This window comes from Heterodontus francisci, chromosome 13 (genome assembly GCF_036365525.1).
Source record: "Heterodontus francisci isolate sHetFra1 chromosome 13, sHetFra1.hap1, whole genome shotgun sequence".
NCBI classification, from domain to species: domain Eukaryota; kingdom Metazoa; phylum Chordata; class Chondrichthyes; order Heterodontiformes; family Heterodontidae; genus Heterodontus; species Heterodontus francisci.
This window is the reverse complement of record NC_090383.1, coordinates 114,447,086-114,466,505: the sequence shown is the minus strand read 5'-3', so window position 1 is coordinate 114,466,505 and position 19,420 is coordinate 114,447,086. Positions and strand designations below refer to the sequence as shown.

The window sequence follows — 19,420 nt, the reverse complement described above, 5'->3', positions numbered from 1 at the left end:
ATCCAATTCCCTTTTGAAAGCCACAATTGAATCTGCCTCCACCACAGTCTCAGGCAGTGCATTCCAGATCCTAACCACTCACTGCGTAAAAAAGTTTTTCCTTATGTTGCCTTTGGTTCTTTTGCCAATCATCTTAAATCGTTGACCTCTTCTCCTTCACCCTTCCGCCAATGGGAACAGTTTCTCCTTATCTACTCTGTCTAGACCCCTCATGATTTTGAAAACCTCTATCAAATCTCTTCTCAAACTTCTCTTCTCTAAGAACAGTCCCAGCTTCTCCAATCTATCCCAGAAACTGAAGTCTCTCATTCCTGGAACCATTCTCAAAACCTTTTCTGAACCCTTTTCAATGCCTTCACATCCTTGCTAAAATGTGGTGCCCAGAATTGGACACAATACTCCAGTTGAGGCCGAACCATTTTTTTAAATACAGGTTCACCATAATCCCCTTGCTTTTGTACCCTATGCCTCTATTTATAACGCCCAGGACCCTGTATGCCCAATTTAACTGCTTTCTTAACCTGCCCTGCCACTTTCAATGATTTGTGCACATATACCCCTGGGCCTTTCTGTTCCTGCACCCAATTTAGAATTGTACCCTTATTTTACCTCTCCTTGTTCTTCCTGGCAAAAGCACTTTGCACTTCTCTGCAGTAAATTTCATCTGCCACTGGTCCGCCCATTTCACCAGCCTATGTTCTCTTACGATCCTCTTTAAAAGTTCATAATACTTCCAAGTTTTGTGTTATCTGCAAATTTTGAAATAATACCCTGCATACTCAAGTCTTCATTAATATCGATCAAGGAAAACAGTGAACTAACCCCTGGGGAACCCCACTATTTACCTTCCTCCTGTCTGGAGGAACAACCGTTGACCACCACTCTGTTTCCTGTCACTCAGCCAACTTTCTATCCATGCTGCCACTGTCCCTTTTATTCCACGGGCTTCAATTTGCTGACAAGCCGGTTACGTGGCACTTTATCAAACGTCTTTTGGAAGTCCATGCACACCACAGCAATGGCATTACCCTCATCAATCCTTTCTTTAACCTCATCAAAAAGCTCAAATTAAGTTAGTTGTTCACCATCAGCAAATCCTTGCTGGCTTTCCTTAATTAATCCAAATTTGTCCAAGTGACTGTTAATTTTGTCCTGGATTATTGTTTGGAAAGGCTTTCCCACCACCGATGTTAAACTGACTGGCCTGTAGTTGCTGGGCTTGTCCTTACACCCTTTTTTGAACAAGAGTGTAACATTTGCAATTCTCACGTCCTCTGGCACCACCCCTGAATTTGGGAGAATGGTTCCAGGGATGAGGGATTTCAGTTATGTGGATTGATTGGAAAAGCTGGATCTTTTCTCCTTGGAGGAGAATTTATTTTCATTTTATTTATTTAGAGATACAGCACTGAAACAGGCCCTTCGGCCCACAGAGTCTGTGCTGACCAAGAACCGTCCATTTATACTAATCCTACAGTATCTCACACTGAAGAATGCCTGCAGAGTCTCATCGACAGGTTTGCGTCTGCCTGCAATGAATTTGGCCTAACCATCAGCCTCAAGAAAACGAACATCATGGGGCAGGATGTCAGAAATGCTCCATCCATCAATATTGGCGACCACGCTCTGGAAGTGGTTCAAGAGTTCACCTACCTAGGCTCAACTATCACCAGTAACCTGTCTCTAGATGCAGAAATCAACAAGCGCATGGGTAAGGCTTCCACTGCTATGTCCAGACTGGCCAAGAGAGTGTGGGAAAATGGCGCACTGACACGGAACACAAAAGTCCGAGTGTATCAGGCCTGTGTCCTCAGTACCTTGCTCTACGGCAGCGAGGCCTGGACAACGTATGCCAGCCAAGAGCGACGTCTCAATTCATTCCATCTTCGCTGCCTTCGGAGAATACTTGGCATCAGGTGGCAGGACTATATCTCCAACACAGAAGTCCTTGAAGCGGCCAACACCCCCAGCTTATACACACTACTGAGTCAGCGGCGCTTGAGATGGCTTGGCCATGTGAGCCGCATGGAAGATGGCAGGATCCCCAAAGACACATTGTACAGCGAGCTCGCCACTGGTATCAGACCCACCGGCCGTCCATGTCTCCATTATAAAGACGTCTGCAAACGCGACATGAAATCGTGTGACATTGATCACAAGTCGTGGGAGTCAGTTGCCAGCATTCGCCAGAGCTGGCGGGCAGCCATAAAGACAGGGCTAAATTGTGGCGAGTCGAAGAGACTTAGTAGTTGGCAGGAAAAAAGACAGAGGCGCAAGGGGAGAGCCAACTGTGCAACAGCCCCAACAAACAAATTTCTCTGCAGCACCTGTGGAAGAGCCTGTCACTCCAGAATTGGCCTTTATAGCCACTCCAGGCGCTGCTTCACAAACCACTGACCACCTCCAGGCGCGTATCCATTGTCTCTCGAGATAAGGAGGCCCAAAAGAAATCCCATATTCCCTACCACCTACCTACACTAGGGGCAATTTACAATGGCCAATTTACCTATCAACCTGCAAGTCTTTGGCTGTGGGAGGAAACTGGAGCACCCGGTGAAAACCCACACGGTCACAGGGAGAACTTGCAAATTCCGCACAGGCAGTACCCAGAATTGAACCTGGGTCCCTGGAGCTGTGAGGCTGCGGTGCTAACCACTGCGCCGCCTTTGACAAAATTTGACAAAGGTGTTCAAAATCATGACGAGTCTGGACTGAGTAGATAGGGAGAAACTTTTTTTTATTCGTTCCTGGGATGTGGGCGTCACTGGCTAGGCCAACATTTATTGCCCATCTGTAATTGCCCTTGAGAAGTTGGCGGAAGGATCCAGAACTAGAGAGCACCTATTTAAGGTAATTAGCAAAAGAAGCAACAGCGATGAGGAAAAACATTTGTACACAGCGAGTGGTCGTGAGAGTGTGGTGGAGGCAGATCCAATTGAGGCATTAAAAAGACGACTGGATAATTATCTGAAGAGAAAAGGTTTGCAGGGCTAAGGGGATAAGGCAGGGGAGTGGGACTTGGTGAGCTGTTCTTGAAGAAAACCAGCATGGACTCGATGGGCTGAATGGCCTCCTTCTGTGCTGTAATCATTCTATGATTCTATGTATTTACTTTACAACGGCGATTACACTTCAAAAAACGTAGTTCATTGGCTTGTAAAGCACTTTGGGACGTCCTGTGGTCGTGCAAGGCGCTACAGAAATGTAAGCTTTCTTCTCTTGCCGGAAATTGCCGATCCTCCGCCCACTCTTTCCGGCAGTTGCCGATCCTCCGCGCCCTCTCCGGAAGTTGCCGATCCTCCGCGCTCTCTTTCCGGAAGTTGCCGATCCTCCGCACACCCTCCGGAAATTGCCGAAACCTCTCGGACGCTCCCCGCCCCTCCCCCTCCCTCCGAGTGTCTCCGGCCGCCGCTGCCGGCTTGGGCTTGTTGCTGTCATGGCGAAGGGTCATCGTTTCAAACTCAGGCAACGAAACAGGTGAAACGCACGGGGCAGAGCGGATACAAAAGGGGATTAAAAAAAAAACACCTCAGAAAAATAAACAATTTCAAATAAAAAGTTTTGAGGAGTGGAGCGAAGGCGGTCGAGTGGAGAGTCCGAAGTCGTCGCCGGCCGTGTCGACGTTTAAAATCTTCCTAAAACTCTCGTATTAGTTATTTTAAAACTGAGGGCAGGGGAAAAAGTTTTATTTTGCGAGTTGGAGCTTCAAGCCTCATCCTGTCAGCAACATGTCCGAGTCCAATGTGAAGGTGGCCGTGAGGATTCGCCCCCTCAACAGGAGAGGTAAACCCAGCCAGACATTATCATCATTAAATACATCTTGTTAAGACTTTCAATTATATTATTAGGCTGGATCTGATTTGGAAATATTAATTGCGGGTGTGGTTTGAGCTTGGAATTCAAAAGTTCCCTTTCACTGTCCCAAAGTTGGGGCTCCTTGCATGTGTATAATTAAAGCATTAGATCTCTTTTCAGTAGCCTTGATAAATATTTTATTTGTCTTTTGATGTTTTGGCTGATGGGTTTCCAAAAGCAAGAGTTGATCGTATTACAGAACTGATTCTTGGCACTTGTTTGAAAGCAAAGAAGCATCAACAAGTCCGGCTTCCCTCCTGAAATCCTGCTTTTGAGTCCCGAGTCATGTTGGTGTAGATGGATCTGTAACATGTACCAAGTTGGCTTGTTGCTATCTTAACCCCTCCTGCCTCCCTTCATTTATTATTATTATTGGGCGCAGGATTTTTATCTAAATTCGGGCGGAGGAGTATCAAGGTTAGGCTGAGTTAGTTCATGAGTAAGTTGTTCCTGACTAACTGCTGAGGATCACCTGTTGATGTGATTCAGTTGCTGAAGGGCATTAGTCTTGAGGGGTGCAGTTTGATTTTTAGTGTATTAACATCTCTTTTCAGTTTAAATTATGGAAGTTGAAACAACTGTATTTTGCAGTAATTTTGGTTTCAGGATGTGATTCATTTTTTTTTTTGCAGAGTTTGTTATCAATAGTCAGCTTTGATCTAGCTCCAGTTAAATGTTTGTTTTCTGTTTAATGTTTAACACAAGGAATTTCTGCAGGATATTTAGCAGCTTTTCTTTTGAATGAGAGACATGTAGTTCCTTAGCTGACCAGGGCTGCTTTGTGCTTTGACGAGGCATTTCCTGCATTGCTCTTTTTGAACCTTCTGCCCCTTTTAAGTAAAACCCATAAGGAGACAATGGGCTGCCTCAGTGCCATCAACGCAAAAATCTAACAAAGGTGCCCCCTTTTTTTTAGGGGGGTGCAATTACTGGAAACCCAAATATTTAAAGAAAACTTAAATTTTTCCACCTGTGCTGTTTATGTAGCAACACCAACTTGCATTTATAGAGCACCTTTAAGTAGTAAAGCTTCCCAGGAGCATTATCAAACAAAATTTGACACCACATCGCACTCCACCCCTTGTAGTGTCCACCAGTTGCGGAAAGCCTCCAGGCCTTTCGCACCCTCTCTCCTTTTTTCCCCCTCTTTCACTACACTTCTGAAGGTGCTAATCCTTTTTGTGGCATGGTTTTGCACATGCCGTGAGCACTTTGGTCCCTCACCTGAGTGGCCACTGTCCACTGTGCATAAATGATGAATGCTGTCAGACAGTGGGGTGCAATACGGCCAAATCTGTTTCTGTCCCCATTCACACAGCTGTCCTTTCATTATGAATCACTGGATGTAGATTAGGAACCCTGATATTTTTCTTGTCCTGCCCTTTCGAGCCCACTAGTCCATGTGGATGAATTCCGCACTGAGTGGTAAATTTTTTTGCTCTGCCATCGGGAGGATATTTAAAAAAAAAAGTCATCATCTGACTTTAAAAAAAAAAGTTTATATGTTGGTGATATGATGCAGAATAATATGAATCTTAATTTGTTGCAATTACTATGGTATTAGTGGCATACCATCGTAAGAACTTAATTTTATACCAGTAAAAATAATGATACATACCAAAATGTCATCTACAATGCACACTATTATTTTGGATGATTTTATGTCTGTGGAGCCTATGTGGCATAGCACTTTTACAAGGGCTTCTCACTGTGGTTTGACTCCAAAGAATCGCTGAAGCCAGATGCAGGAAGAAGTAGACTTTGCAAACAAGTAGTGTGTTGTTTTCAGCATCGAAACGACCAAGTCAGCATCTCTTCTTGACAAAAGTTGCCTGTGATATTTGCCAAATGACTGTCCTCTGTAGAGGCTCTAAATTCCCTTCAGTTACAAATTTCCTACTCCTTGGCTTGAAAATTGAATTCAAAGAAAAATAGGAAGGAAGAACTTGAATTTATACATTGCTTTTCACGACCTCAGGACATCCCAAAGCACTTTACAGCCAATTAAGTACTTTTAAAGTTAAGTCACTGTTGTAAGGAAGGGAAATTCGGCAGGCAATTTGCGCATAGCAAGCTCCCATAAACAGTTTGAGATTAATGACCAGATAGTCTGTTTTGGCAGTGTTAGTTAAGTGATAAATATTCAGAACGACAGGAGACTCTTCTTTGAATAGTGAAGTGGGAGCTATTGCATCCACCTGTAAGGGCAGAGCAGCCTCGGTTTAACATCTCATCATAAAGACGGCACCACTGACAGCGCAGCATTCTCTCAGTATTCCACTGTCATGCTAACATAAATGATGTACTAAAGTCTGAGTTCTCCATCTCCTCTGATGGTTCTGAATTGTTTTAATGAAGACCAACACAGGTGTTGACTTGAAATTTTCTTTTTTCTCCTTGATCTCTTTGTAATCAATTCTGTGAAGCCAAGGAGATACATAAACAAGATCAGATTGTTGGACGCAAATTGTGCCAGATCCTCCTCCTGTCTTTGTGTAGTATTCGGTATCTGTTGGGTTCTGATGAAGGGTCACTGACCTGAAAAGTTAGCTTTACTTCGCTCTCCACAGATGCTGCCAGACCTGCTAAGTATTTCCAGCATTTCTTGTTTTTTATTTCAGATTTACAGCATCAGCAGTATTTTAGCTTTTATATCTGTTGACCACTGTGCTAACCAGTCAGGATTTTTTGATTCTCTTCAGGGCAGCACAAAGTAGCATATTTTTCCCAATGATTTCTTTTTCCCCCCTCATTACTGTTTGAAGCTGTTTAAAACTTGGCATAGTTGTAACCATTGACAATTTTAGTATGTATTCCACAAACTCCAGTGATATAATACTGTACTGCTATTTACCAGGCTGCAGCATAAACCCATCCTTTGCTCCTGGATTCAGATCAGTTCAAAGCTGGGCAACCTCACTCCAATGGAGATTAACACAATTGAGACTTTCTTTACAGAATCGCTGAATCAGATGCGCATGCTCTGCACAAACTTTCAGCCTTGAGAGAGGGCTGAGTCACAGGACTATTGAACTGCTTCAGCAAAAATGACCCATTACAATTCCAGGCCTTCTTGTGTATGTAACATCTGAAAGAGATTTTTGAGCGATTGAAGATTATGATTGGAGTAGTGATTTCCGAGCAGTTAAACTAAACAGACATTACTAATGGGCCCTCAAGGGCTGTTGCGGCTCAACCTGAGAATTCTGTATCAATCCAAGCTCAGCAGAGGAATTTCACGTCAGTCAGTTTTTCTCTTGGACAGTATTGTCACCAGGACTACTGGTTCTGAACCATCACTTGCTGAACCAGAGTTGTTTGATAAGGTGGAAAGGCTCTGGCTTGTCTGCTGGTAACTCTGTATATTTTCTCCATGCTTTTACATGCTCGCGCAATCAATTTTTATGAGGCAATTGTTTCCATTAGCATTTCCCTGCATGTACTTTGTGTCATTCACTGCATGGGCAGCGCAAGCGTTTTCCTTTGCTCGACCAATATTTGCACACCACAGAGCTTTGGGAGCATTAGACACAGTGAAATCCGAGTTCACATTAATTTGTATATATCTCAGTTGCTGATATTGATGGACCTTGGCGTTCTGATTTATGATTCACCAACCAATGAATCTGTAATCCTAAAAACAGCCCTTTGCAAACCTGCAAGCTCACAGACTTTACATCAACACATAAATAAGTACAAAAAGGACTAAATAGCCTTGACTTCAAGGTTCAGATTGGCAGAGCAAGGGAGCCTACAGGTCGGATATCCCTGATTTTAACATACACACATGATCTTTGTGGGCAATGCTGCTGTAATTTTTGAGATAAAGCCTCAGTCTGTGCAGCTGATATGCCTGAGTTTGCGTGAGAACCAATGCAGTAAGTAGCAACTGGAAATGGCATTGCACAAAAAACACTTGGTGACACTATTGAGACTAATCTGAGACACTAATACAGGGTATGCCAGGATATTAAAACAAGAAAAATCCATTCAATATTTAACTTTTATTTCTTTAGAGCATTTCAGCAGTTTTTGCATCTATTATGATCTAAATCCAGATTGTGAGATTAGAGTTTTTGTAATTAAATCTGTAGAGATGAAAATGATACCTTTGCTGAATGCAAGAAGATTTAATTGACTGGCCTCTTGGAGGATTTTATTTGATAAAAATAAATTCGAACCTTATCGAGTAAACTGTGTGATCAGCATCCCTGATATTTACATAGTCAAAGGTAGGATTTAAGTATATCTGTCATGGAGAAATATTCCCCTTGCTCCAAGTGTCTGTCAGAGCTGCTATCAGATTTCTGGTACTATTGCTCTCTAACTGACTGCTGAAGGGTCAATGGTGCAGCTTGGGGTGACTGAGTTAGACTTAGTTTCATTCTGTACACCTTTTCCTGTAAACTATGCATTAAAAAAACATTATTATACATCCTATGCCCCTGTTTGTTCCCCTTTATCTTTGCTCATTTGTCGCTCCACACACTACATGTAAGACAATGCTTAGAGGACCAATGGACAATGTGCTCGAAATCCTCTAGCTCTGAAAATTGTTCCCTGGTTTTTATACATTGCAGTGATGTGTTTGACATCGATCACAAGTTGAGGTGAGTCAGTCGCCAGTGATCGCCAGAGCAGGCGGACAGCCATAAAGGCGGGGCTAAAGGGTGGCAAGTCGAAGAGACTTAGCAGTTGGCAGGAAAAAAGACAAAATTGCAAGGAGAGAGCCAACTGAGTAACAGCCCCAACAACCAATTTTATCTGCAGCACCTGTGGAAGAGTCTGTCACTCTGGAATTGGCCTTTATAGCCATTCCAGGCACTGCTCCACAAACCACTGACCACCGATAGGCACTTACTCATTGTCTGTCAAGACATGCTCGGTCATAGAAGACAGAGGGTAGCAGTGGAAGGGTGCTTTTCTGAATGGAGGGATGTGACTAGTGGTGTTCCGCAGGGATCAGTGCTGGGACCTTTGCTGTTTGTAGTATATATAAATGATTTGGAGGAAAATGTAGCTGGTCTGATTAGTAAGTTTGCAGACGACACAAAGGTTGGTGGAGTTGCGGATAGTGATGAGGATTGTCAGAGGATACAGCAGGATATAGATTGGTTGGAGAATTGGGCAGAGAAATGGCAGATGGAGTTTAATCTGGACAAATGTGAGGTAATGCATTTTGGAAGGTCTAATGCAGGTGGGAAGTATACAGTAAATGGCAGAACCCTTAGGAGTATTGACAGGCAGAGAGATCTGGGCGTACAGGTCCACAGGTCACTGAAAGTGGCAACGCAGGTGGATAAGGTGGTCAGGAAGGCATACGGCATGCTTGCCTTCATCGGTCGGGGCATAGAGTATAAAAATAGGCAAGTCATGCTGCAGCTGTACAGAACTTTAGTTAGGCCACACTTAGAATATTGCGTGCAATTCTGGTCGCCACACTACCAGAAGGACGTGGAGGCTTTGGAGAGGGTACAGAAGAGGTTTACCATGATGTTGCCTGGTCTGGAGGGCATTAGCTATGAGGAGAGGTTGGATAAACTCGGATTGTTTTCACTGGAACGATGGAGGTGGAGGGGCGACATGATAGAGGTTTACAAAGTTATGAGTGGCATGGACAGAATGGATAGTCAGAAGCATTTTCCCAGGGTGGAAGAGTCAGTTACTGGGGGACATGGGTTTAAGGTGAGAGGGGCAAAGATTAGAGAGGATGTGCGAGGCAAGTTCTTTACACAGAGGGTGGTGAGTGCCTGGAACTTGTTGCCGGGGGAGGTGGTGGAAGCAGGTACCATAGAGACGTTTAAGAGGCATCTTGACAAATACATGAATAGGATGGGAATAGAGGGATACGGTCCCCGGAAGTGCAGAAGGTTTTAGTTTAGGCAGGCATCAAGATCGGCGCAGGCTTGGAGGGCCGAATGGCCTGTTCCTGTGCTGTACTGTTCTTTGTTCTTGAGACAAGGAGGCCAAAGGTAAGTGATGTGTTTGAAATAGGGAATTCTGCTACTTGATAATTTCCAGCATAGGTCTGCAACGAAGTGTGACACCACTGCCTGAAGCCTATCTTTCAGATTTTAACATTATCATGGTTCGAAATTGGGCCGTGAGCCTTCTTCCTTTGGACTCCATGGTGTAGCAGCTTCGACAGAAGGGAGAAGTAACTTAATCTAATGTTTTTCCCCCTGTTAATTTTCTCTGCTTCCTTGAGGGGGTTCATTTATTCCTGGGGTATATTATTCTTGTACCTTTCCTAAATGGTCATTTTGCATACTGTACAGTGGGTGTTGGTCGACCATTCAACTGCTGAGGAATGCTGCGGTCAATTGTAACACTCTGGCTAAAATCTAAGGATTCAGCAAAGACTAGAGATGGCGAGGGGTCAAAACTCAGGAACCTTTTTGTATAGTTTAGCTCCATTACCTTCACTAGCTGAATTATCAGGGAAGCCCAATGTAACTGGAATACTAATTTAAAGATGTTAAAGTACCCTTTGTTTTGCATTTCAATTATCCTGTTAATTATCATGGTGAAAAAATTATAGATTATTGTTATGCAAACTTGCTTGATAAAATTATTGTGTGCAACATTCTTTCATGATGCATATTTTGTTTGAGAGACTGGAGAGAGGAAACAATGGAAATTAAAGGTTTAGTGGAAAATAAGGAACAACCCTTGCTGCTTTTTTTTTCCAGGAAAACTGCTAAGCTCATGTCATGGCTTTATTTGGTGTAAAGCCACCAGAAAGTGTTGTTTTTAAAAGACCACTATAGAGGTTCCCTGACAGCCTAGTGGAGAAATACACTGTTTGGTGTTCTGTGAGCCATATAGCCCAGAAAAGTTCCATGTTTGGTTCCTGGTCTGTGCTGAGGATACTGTCCTCAGCATTGTGCCTTTCATATTGTCATGGAATGAGGTGATGATACTTAGTAGCTTTGGTGGACATCCAATCTTTTCTAGTAGTCTGAAGAGACCACGTCTGCTGACGAATTCAAAGGCTTTGGTGAGATCAATGAAAGCAATGTAGAGAGGCATCTGTTGTTCGCGGCATTTCTCCTGTATCTGACGAAGGGAGAACAGCATGTCAACGGTCGATCTCTGCACGAAAGCCACACTGTGCCTCAGGGTAGACGCGCTCGGCCAGCTTCACCACCTCATTCCATGACAATATGAAAGGCACAATTCAACATGGTGGCTGCTCACCAGACCCCTTTCCTATCCTGAGTGGCGTGAAACAGGGCTGTGTTCTCGCACCCACACTTTTTTGGGATTTTCTTCTCCCTGCTGCTTTCACATGCGTTCAAGTCTTCTGAAGAAGGAATTTTCCTCCACACAAGATCAGGGGGCAGGTTGTTCAACCTTGCCTGTCTAAGAGCGAAGTCCAAAGTACGGAAAGTCCTCATCAGGGAACTGCTCTTTGCTGACGATGCTGCTTTAACATCTCACACTGAAGAGTGCCTGCAGAGTCTCATCGACAGGTTTGCGGCTGCCTGCAATGAATTTGGCCTAACCATCAGCCTCAAGAAAACGAACATCATGGGGCAGGACATCAGAAATGCTCCATCCATCAATATCGGCGACCACGCTCTGGAAGTGGTTCAAGAGTTCACCTACCTAGGCTCAATTATCACCAGTAACCTGTCTCTCAATGCAGAAATCAACAAGCGCATGGGAAAGGCTTCCACTGCTATGTCCAGACTGGCCAAGAGAGTGTGGGAAAATGGCGCACTGACACGGAACACAAAAGTCCGAGTGTATCAAGCCTGTGTCCTCAGTACCTTGCTCTATGGCAGCGAGGCCTGGACAACGTATGTCAGCCAAGAGCGACGTCTCAATTCATTCCATCTTCGCTGCCTCCGGAGAATACTTGGCATCAGGTGGCAGGACCGTATCTCCAACACAGAAGTCCTCGAGGTGACCAACATCCCCAGCTTATACACACTACTGAGTCAGCGGCGCTTGAGATGGCTTGGCCATGTGAGCCGCATGGAAGATGGCAGGATCCCCAAAGACACATTGTGCAGCGAGCTCGGCACTGGTATCAGACCCACCGGCCGTCCATGTCTCTGCTTTAAAGACGTCTGCAAACGTGACATGAAGTCCTGTGACATTGATCACGAGTCGTGGGAGTCAGTTGCCAGCGTTCAGGCAGCCATAAAGGCGGGGCTAAAGTGTGGCGAGTCGAAGAGACTTAGCAGTTGGCAGGAAAAAAGACAGAGGCGCAACTGTGTAACAGCCCCGACAAACACATTTTTCTGCAACACCTGTGGAAGAGCCTGTCACTCTAGAATTGGCCTTTATAGCCTCTCCAGGCGCTACTCCACACACCACTGACCACCTCCAGGCGCTTACCCATTGTCTCTTGAGATAAGGAGGCCAAAGAAGAATCTCCTCAGCATGCCTGGACGAGAGAGGGAAAATCAGATATGCCCGATTGTTGTCTAGTGAACCCCTATTGGAAAATGCAAATGTGGATTTTGGATTGGTTTGTGACCCCATCCACTGTTGAGTAGCTTGCCAACACTCAATGTCTAGATGCAGAGATGAAAACTAGTAACCTGGATGAAATATCAGATGGCTGGTATTCCCTGTGGAACAAGAGTCCATTCTTCAGTAAGGGAGGAGGCAAAAGTCATGCACATTGGACAATAACATGCTTCTCGTAGTGGAAAAACTCTGATACATGAATATACATTTTCTCATGCGACTTCCTTGTGAGGATGTAGTGAAAATGTTAAGGGGAGAGTCACCCTGGATTTCTCTTGTGCCATAAGTAGCTGATAGGAATCGTGCAACAGTGCCAAAGATCTCAGAAGATCACTCTTTTTAATTTGTTCCTGGTATATGGATATGTTGACAACACAATATTTATTGTTCAGCCCTAGTTCCCCCAAGGGCATGAGTAACATAAGGGCCAGACTCTGGAGGGATGCCATGCCCCTTTCCCCAAGGACATTGGTACACCAGTTGGGTTTTTAATGACAATCTAGCAACTTTCATAGTCACTTTTTCTGGTGCCAGCCCACAAATGATCAGATTTATTGAATAACAGTCTCGCAACTTGATTTAAATCATGACTTGTTCGATACCACTTGCTCTCCATACCCTCTTGATGAGAGACTATTATTTGGCAAGATGCCAATGAAAATATGCCAAAATTTAAAAATAAATAGACTGAAATTGGAGAATATATTTTTCACTTCCCCCTCCTCGACCCCTCCTCCTTATCAGATATGAATTCAGCTGACAACAGGAATATGGAGGGTGTCTCAGTTTGAGGAGTTACATACAACCATCCTAGGGTAGTTAGACAGTGGCCTTCATATCTTTTATCGGGCTCGACAGGTATTTTGAGAGAACCAGCAGTGTAAGGCTTGTTGGCTACCTTATTTGCATATTTTACATAGTTTACAAGGTAGTTTATATCCCAAACAAGTAGATCCAGAACTGCATTTATCATAGGGTAGGGTTAGGGTTGGCAACCTTCCATCTATGAAAGATGATGGACACGCAGCAAACAATCCATTTCGCTGGGGTATCTTCTCTTGGTGCACCTTTGCTGATGGCTATGAAGGCCAATCCTTGAGAGACAGGTTCTGCCAGAAGTCCTGCATGTGAAGCTGCCAAGTGATGCTGTGAGTTGTTGTTTTTGACGTTGTTGTAGCAACTGGTCATCATTGTACTGCACAACAGTCCACAGGATGTGTCGCCATTTCCCTCTTTCGCCAACTAGTGACTCTCAAGTGCGATAGTCGACATTTATGGCCTTCATGTCACACTTGCAAGCTTCCTTGAAGCAGAGCTTTGGGTGCCCAACTGGTGGTCTGGCCCCGGCTACCTCACCATAAAGCCTGGCTCAGGTATAAAATTAAAACCTGACCAGACCTAACCCAACCACAGTCAACCCGAACCCGACCCGGGCCTGAGTCCTTCAATTTTTTTTCATGCCCGACCCGGAAATATCAAACAGGTTATTAGTACAGAAAAAAAATTGCGTCGAAACTTAGATTAAAAAGAAAACAATACAAAACAAAACCTGACCGCAGCCAACCCGAACCCGACGCAACCCGAGGTTTCAAATGCCTTGCTGAGATCTACAAAAGTAAGGTAAAGGGGTATACTCTGTTCCCTACACTTCTGTTGTAGCTGGTATATGGAGAAGATCATATCCACAGTAGATCTGCTGACATGGAAACTGCACTACGCTTCCAGATGCTCTCAGTCTGCCACAATGCTGGGCGCAGAATATAGACCCGACCTGACCAGAACCCGACACGTAGTCGGGTTTGGTCAGGTTCGGGTCGGGTAGCCAGGCTTTACTTCACCATTCTGAAGGTCCTTGGGTATGCGACCGTCTTCCATCCTGAGGATGTGTCCAATATACCGAAGCTGCCTCTGTTTGATTAGTGGCAACATACTTGGGAGCTCTGCTTTGAGAAGACTGCCACATTTGTGATTTTGTTCAGCCAGGATATACCCATAATGTGCTGCAGACAGCGAAGATGGAAATTGTTGAGCTTTTCCTGTATGCTGTAAGTCTCCCATGTTTTACAGCCATACAGCAAGGTGCTGAGAGCACAGGCCTTCTAAACCATCATCTTGGTCCTAAGGGTCAAACATGGTGTTATCCCATGAACCTTTCGCAAGAAGGCCAAAGATCGTAGCTGCTTTCCCTGTGTTTGTATCGAGCTCTGCATCAAGGGACAGATTGTCTATCACTGTGGACCCAAGGTAGCAGACTTTACTAACCACTTCCAGTGGGGTGTTATTTAGCATGATTGGGGCAGAGATGCAACACCTTGTCCCATGACCACGATTTTCTTGCTTCTTATAGACAAGGAAAACAAGTTCCGGGCATGAGAGACAGTCCATGAGTTTTTGTAGCTGAGTTTCCTTGTGAGCAACTAGCGCAGCATCATCAAAGTAGAGGAGTTCTCTGATCAGGAAGTGATGTGTTTTTGTCTTTGCTTTCAGCCTTGATAGATGGTAGAGTTTGCCATCTGACCTAGTGTGCAAGTAGACTCCTTCCATATCTGCAAGGAAGGCGAAGGTCAGGAGCTTGGAGAATAAGATGCCAAACGGAGTGGGGGCTAGGACACAACCCTGTTTCACTCCTTTTTTACTCAGAAACTGTTGAAAGTGGACCCATCAAACTGCATGTTGTCATGGAAGGAGCGGATGAGACTGAGGAGTTTCGGTGGACAGTCGATTTTTCCCAAAATCCTGTAGAGCCGTGCTCTGCTGATGGTTTGAAATGCCTTGGTGAGATCTACAAAAGTAAGGTAAAGGGGTATACTGTGTTCCCTACACTTCTGTTGTAGCTGGTGTATGGAGAAGATCATATCCACAGTAGATCTGCTGACATGGAAACTGAACTACGCTTCCTGGTGCTCTCAGTCTGCCAGTAAATGGAGTCTTTTAAGTATGACCCTAGCAAAGGCCTTCCCTGTGATGCTAAGGAGTGAGGTTCCCCTGCAGTTGTTGCAGTCTCCTCTGTTGCCTTTGTTTTTGTATAGTGTAATGATTTTTGGCATCATGCATCTCCTGTGGAACAGAGCCTACTTTACAGCAGAAAAGGAGAAGGTCATAAAGGTGTTTCAATAAGATGGGATTTCCCTGCTTGAGCAGTTTAGCTGGAATTCTGTCCTTGCCTCGTAGCCTTCTGTTCATTAGGAGGTCTATGGCCTTCTCGAGCTCCACTGATGAGTGTTCTTTATCTAACTCATCCGTGACCGGAAGTTGTAGGAGAGCATTGAGCACAGACTGGGAGATGTCCGATTCACAGGAGTACAGCTCACAGTCGTGTTCAGCCCAGTGGGACATCTGTTTACTTTTGTTAGTGAGTACTTCACCATCTGCTGACTTCAGAGGAGCAACTTTGGTGATGGCATGGCAAGCGCCTCTTGATTTCGTCGTACGTAGCTCTTAGATTTCCATTGTCACATGCAGTTTGGGTTTCTTGACATAAGCGGATCCAGTGTTTGCGCAGTATCTCCCTTTCCTTTGCACAGCTGCCTTGGCTACTCTCAGGTGATGCAGTGTCTTATTTGTTGGGTTTATGTTGTGCATTATGTAGACTCTGTTTTTTGCATCAATGACAGATATCATCTCAGTTGAGTAGGTCTCAAACCAGCCCTTGTTGCGGGTTCTGCCTTTACCAAATGATGTTTCTGCTGCTTCATGGATGATTGAACTTAGTGACTTCCAAGCTTCATCAATGCTGGTATTGGTGCTTCCCGTTAAGGCTTTGATGGGTAGCAAGTGTTCTAGCGACAGTGCAAAGTGCTGGTATTTGGCATCACTGCTTATGCAAGGGGTGTTGATGTGTGGCGGGCCATCGTGTTTGGAGCAGTGGAACTTTCGGGGGTGCATCTTCACTCTGCTGCTGATAAGAGATTGGTCGGTGTTGCAGTCTGTGCTATGGTATGTGCAGGTGTGAAGAACACTGGGCAGATGGGTGCCTCCTCGTGATGACTAGGTCTAGTTGGTGCTAATGACCAGACCTTCAGTGACGCCATGATACGTTGTGCCAATGTGTACCCTAGAAGACAGGTTCTGTCAAAACAGGGCACAAAACTCAAGAAGGTGTTGTCTAATCGTTGATCTTGCATACCCCATGACGACCGAGGCACGTTGGCGTGACTCACTGTCTGCCCCAACATGTGCATTGAAGTCACCCAGGATGAATCGCCTCTTTCCATTTGGGATGTTCCTCAGAACGTCACCTAGGGAGTCACAGACCTGCTCTTCATCTGAGATGCTGGCGTTCAGAGTTGGTGCATAGACGCATGTGATGTTGATGTGCCTCCATCGGATGATAACTGCAGGGAGATGAGGCACTCTGAGGTTGCTCATTGCAAAGCCCTCACCATGCCCACGGAGGTCTTCACTCTTTCCATGCCAGAAGAAGGTGGAATTAGCCTCTCGATTAGAGCCTGTGTCGGCTAATCTGGTTTCTTGTAGAGCAGTAATGTTGACACCAAGCTAGTGTAGCTCACGGTCAGTCAGGGCTGTCTTGGGTGCACTAGCTGTGGGGGTTGCGGTTCATTCCAGGACACACAGTCCTCGCATTCCAGCTTCCAAGCCGAACAGTTACCTTTTTGTTTGCTGTGTAGCCTAAGCATGGTTTTAGGAGGTGCAGACCTGCCTAGTTTACTTGTCATGGTTAGCCAATTATTTGATGCTCTGCTCTGCCTATTTGTGTTTGTAATTGGAACACAGTTGATGTGCCTTTGACAGGAGAAACCGGGCCTACATTATTTCTGGCATCTCATTTTGTGCAGCAGACAGCCTTGCTGGAAATTGTGGTTGTAGCAATTGTTTCTTCTGACAGTGTTTGTCTTGCTGAAGAGGTATTCATGTACTTTTGGGTAATTTCCCTGCTTCCAGTTTTATCACATCCTGCCCTCAATTAAAGTGCCTCATCCTCGGGTACAATATCATGGACACTATCAGCTTTCGGTACGTCACCCAAGTTGCCAATTTACATGGGTGAGGCTAGATAGTGAGTTCTGGAAACTATTCAATTGTAGAGGCATCACAGCTGATCCTATTTGCATCCAAACCCATGGATAATGACATTGTCCAGTTCGGATTGCTGAATACTAGCCACAAGTGGTACTGCCTTTTCTCTTGTGCTGCCACCCTCCCCCCACATCCTTATCTGTGGGCGAGAGCCCTTATTGGGGATTAGGCTACACAGCTCAGCCCTGGCATTGAATTTTGGATCATTGTTTGCTCCATTTGAAATCTAGTTCCAGATTGTGATTGCCCTGTTATAGGCAGTTCAAAGAAGGGCAGGTGTCTGGGAGTATCTTTTAACATGAAGGATGAGTAATAAGTAGCAGGAATAGAGATTGTTTGACATGCTAGAGGCATGAACTTAGAGCTGATACCACTTTAAAAAAAAAAGTTTATTTGATGGTTACTGCTAATGGTATGATGCAGAATATGAATCTTAATTTGTTGCTTTTAATTGATATTGGCAGTATACTCTTAAGAATTTGATTTTGTGCCAGTAAAAATAAAAATACATCCCAAAATATCATCCAACAACTCTGCACTATACATTGCAATTCTGGATGAATGTGTCTGTGGAACCAATGTGTCAAAGCACTTTTGCAGGAGTATCTGAGCATGGTATGACTCCAAAGAATCGATACAGGCAGAATTAGGTCGTTCACAAACAAATAGTGTATTTTCAGTGTTGAAAAGACTATCTGTTTCTTTCGCTGATAAAACGTGACTATGATATTGCCCAAATGGCTGTCATCTTTAGTGGCTCTAAACTCCTTTTTGATTATAAATTTTGTCCTCTTTGTCTTGGTAATTTCATCCAAAGAATGAGCTTAAATTTATATAGCAACATCGTGAGCTGAGGACATCTCAAATCGCTTTCCAGCTAATGAAGTACTTTTGTAGTGTAGTCGCTGTTGCTGGTGTAAGGTAAGGAATTGTGGCCGCCAGTTTGCGCACAGCAACATCCCATAAATTGAGATTGATTGACGAACAAATATCTTTTAGTGATGAAAACTGAAAGTGCCCGAAATATTTAGCAGGTCTGGCAGCATCTGTGGAGAGAGAAGTGTTTTTTTAACGTTTCAGATCTTCAACCCTTCTTCATAACTGGCAAAAGTTAGAAGTGTAACAGTCTTTGAGCAAGTGAGGGGGTGGGGAGGAGGGGAAAGAAGAACAAGAAGGAAGGACTGTGAAAGAACGGAAGGGGGAGAGGTTAAATGACATGTCTTGAACAGAATGAAAATGGGGTGCTAAATAGTTGTAGCGAAAGTCAAAGCATGAGTCGAGAGAGAGTGCTAATGGAAAAATAATGAACAGGTCTATATGAAAGCAAAAATATGAAAAATAAGTTTAAGACTAGCACATGGTTTAAAAAGAAATTAAGAAATATGTATAAAATTAAAAAAAAACACAAAATAATGGGGCTCATAGTCTGAAATTATTGAACTCAATATTGAGTTCAGAAGGCTGTAGAGTGCCTAATCGGAAAGCGAGGTGCACTTCCTCGAGCTTACGTTGATGTTCACTGGAACACTGCAGAAGGCCGAGGAGAGAAATGCGGGCATGGGACAAGGTGGAGAATTAAGATTGCAAGCAACTGGAAGCTTGGGATCATGCTTGCAGACCGAGCGGAGATGTTCTGCAAAGTGGTCACCCAATCTGTGTTTGGTCTCCCCAATATAGAGGAGACCACACTCTGAGCAGCGAATATAGTATACTAAATTGAAAAAAGTACAGTTAAATGGCTGCTTCACTTGGAAGGAGTGTTTTGGGTCTTGGATGGTGAGGAGAGAGGAGGTAAAAGAGCAGGTATTACACGTCCTGCGATTGCATGGGAGAGTGCTGTGGGAAAGGGAAGAGGTGTCGGGGTGATGGGGGTGTGGACCAGGGTGTCGGGGAGAGAACAATCCCTTCGGAATGCTGATGGGAGGGGTGGGGAAGAAGTGTTTGGTGGTGGCATCATGCTGGAGGTGGCGGAAATGACAGAGGATGATCCTTTGGTTGTGGAGGCTGGTGGGGTGGAAAGTGAGGACAAGGGAACCCTGTCGTA

The 19,420-nt window shown here is 44.6% G+C and overlaps 1 protein-coding gene across 3 annotated transcripts in view; it reads left to right on the top strand.

The window, feature by feature from the left end:
- The first annotated feature begins 3,390 nt into the window (after nt 1-3,390).
- Nucleotides 3,391-19,420, top strand: part of LOC137376612 (kinesin-like protein KIF13B) — a 172,208-nt gene continuing 156,178 nt past the window's right edge. For all 3 annotated transcript variants that reach the window (XM_068045496.1, XM_068045495.1, XM_068045498.1), the window contains exon 1: nt 3,391-3,783. In XM_068045496.1, the coding sequence (XP_067901597.1) occupies nt 3,729-3,783 (55 nt within the window). In that variant the 5' untranslated portion in view covers nt 3,391-3,728. The remainder of the gene's footprint in view (nt 3,784-19,420) is intronic.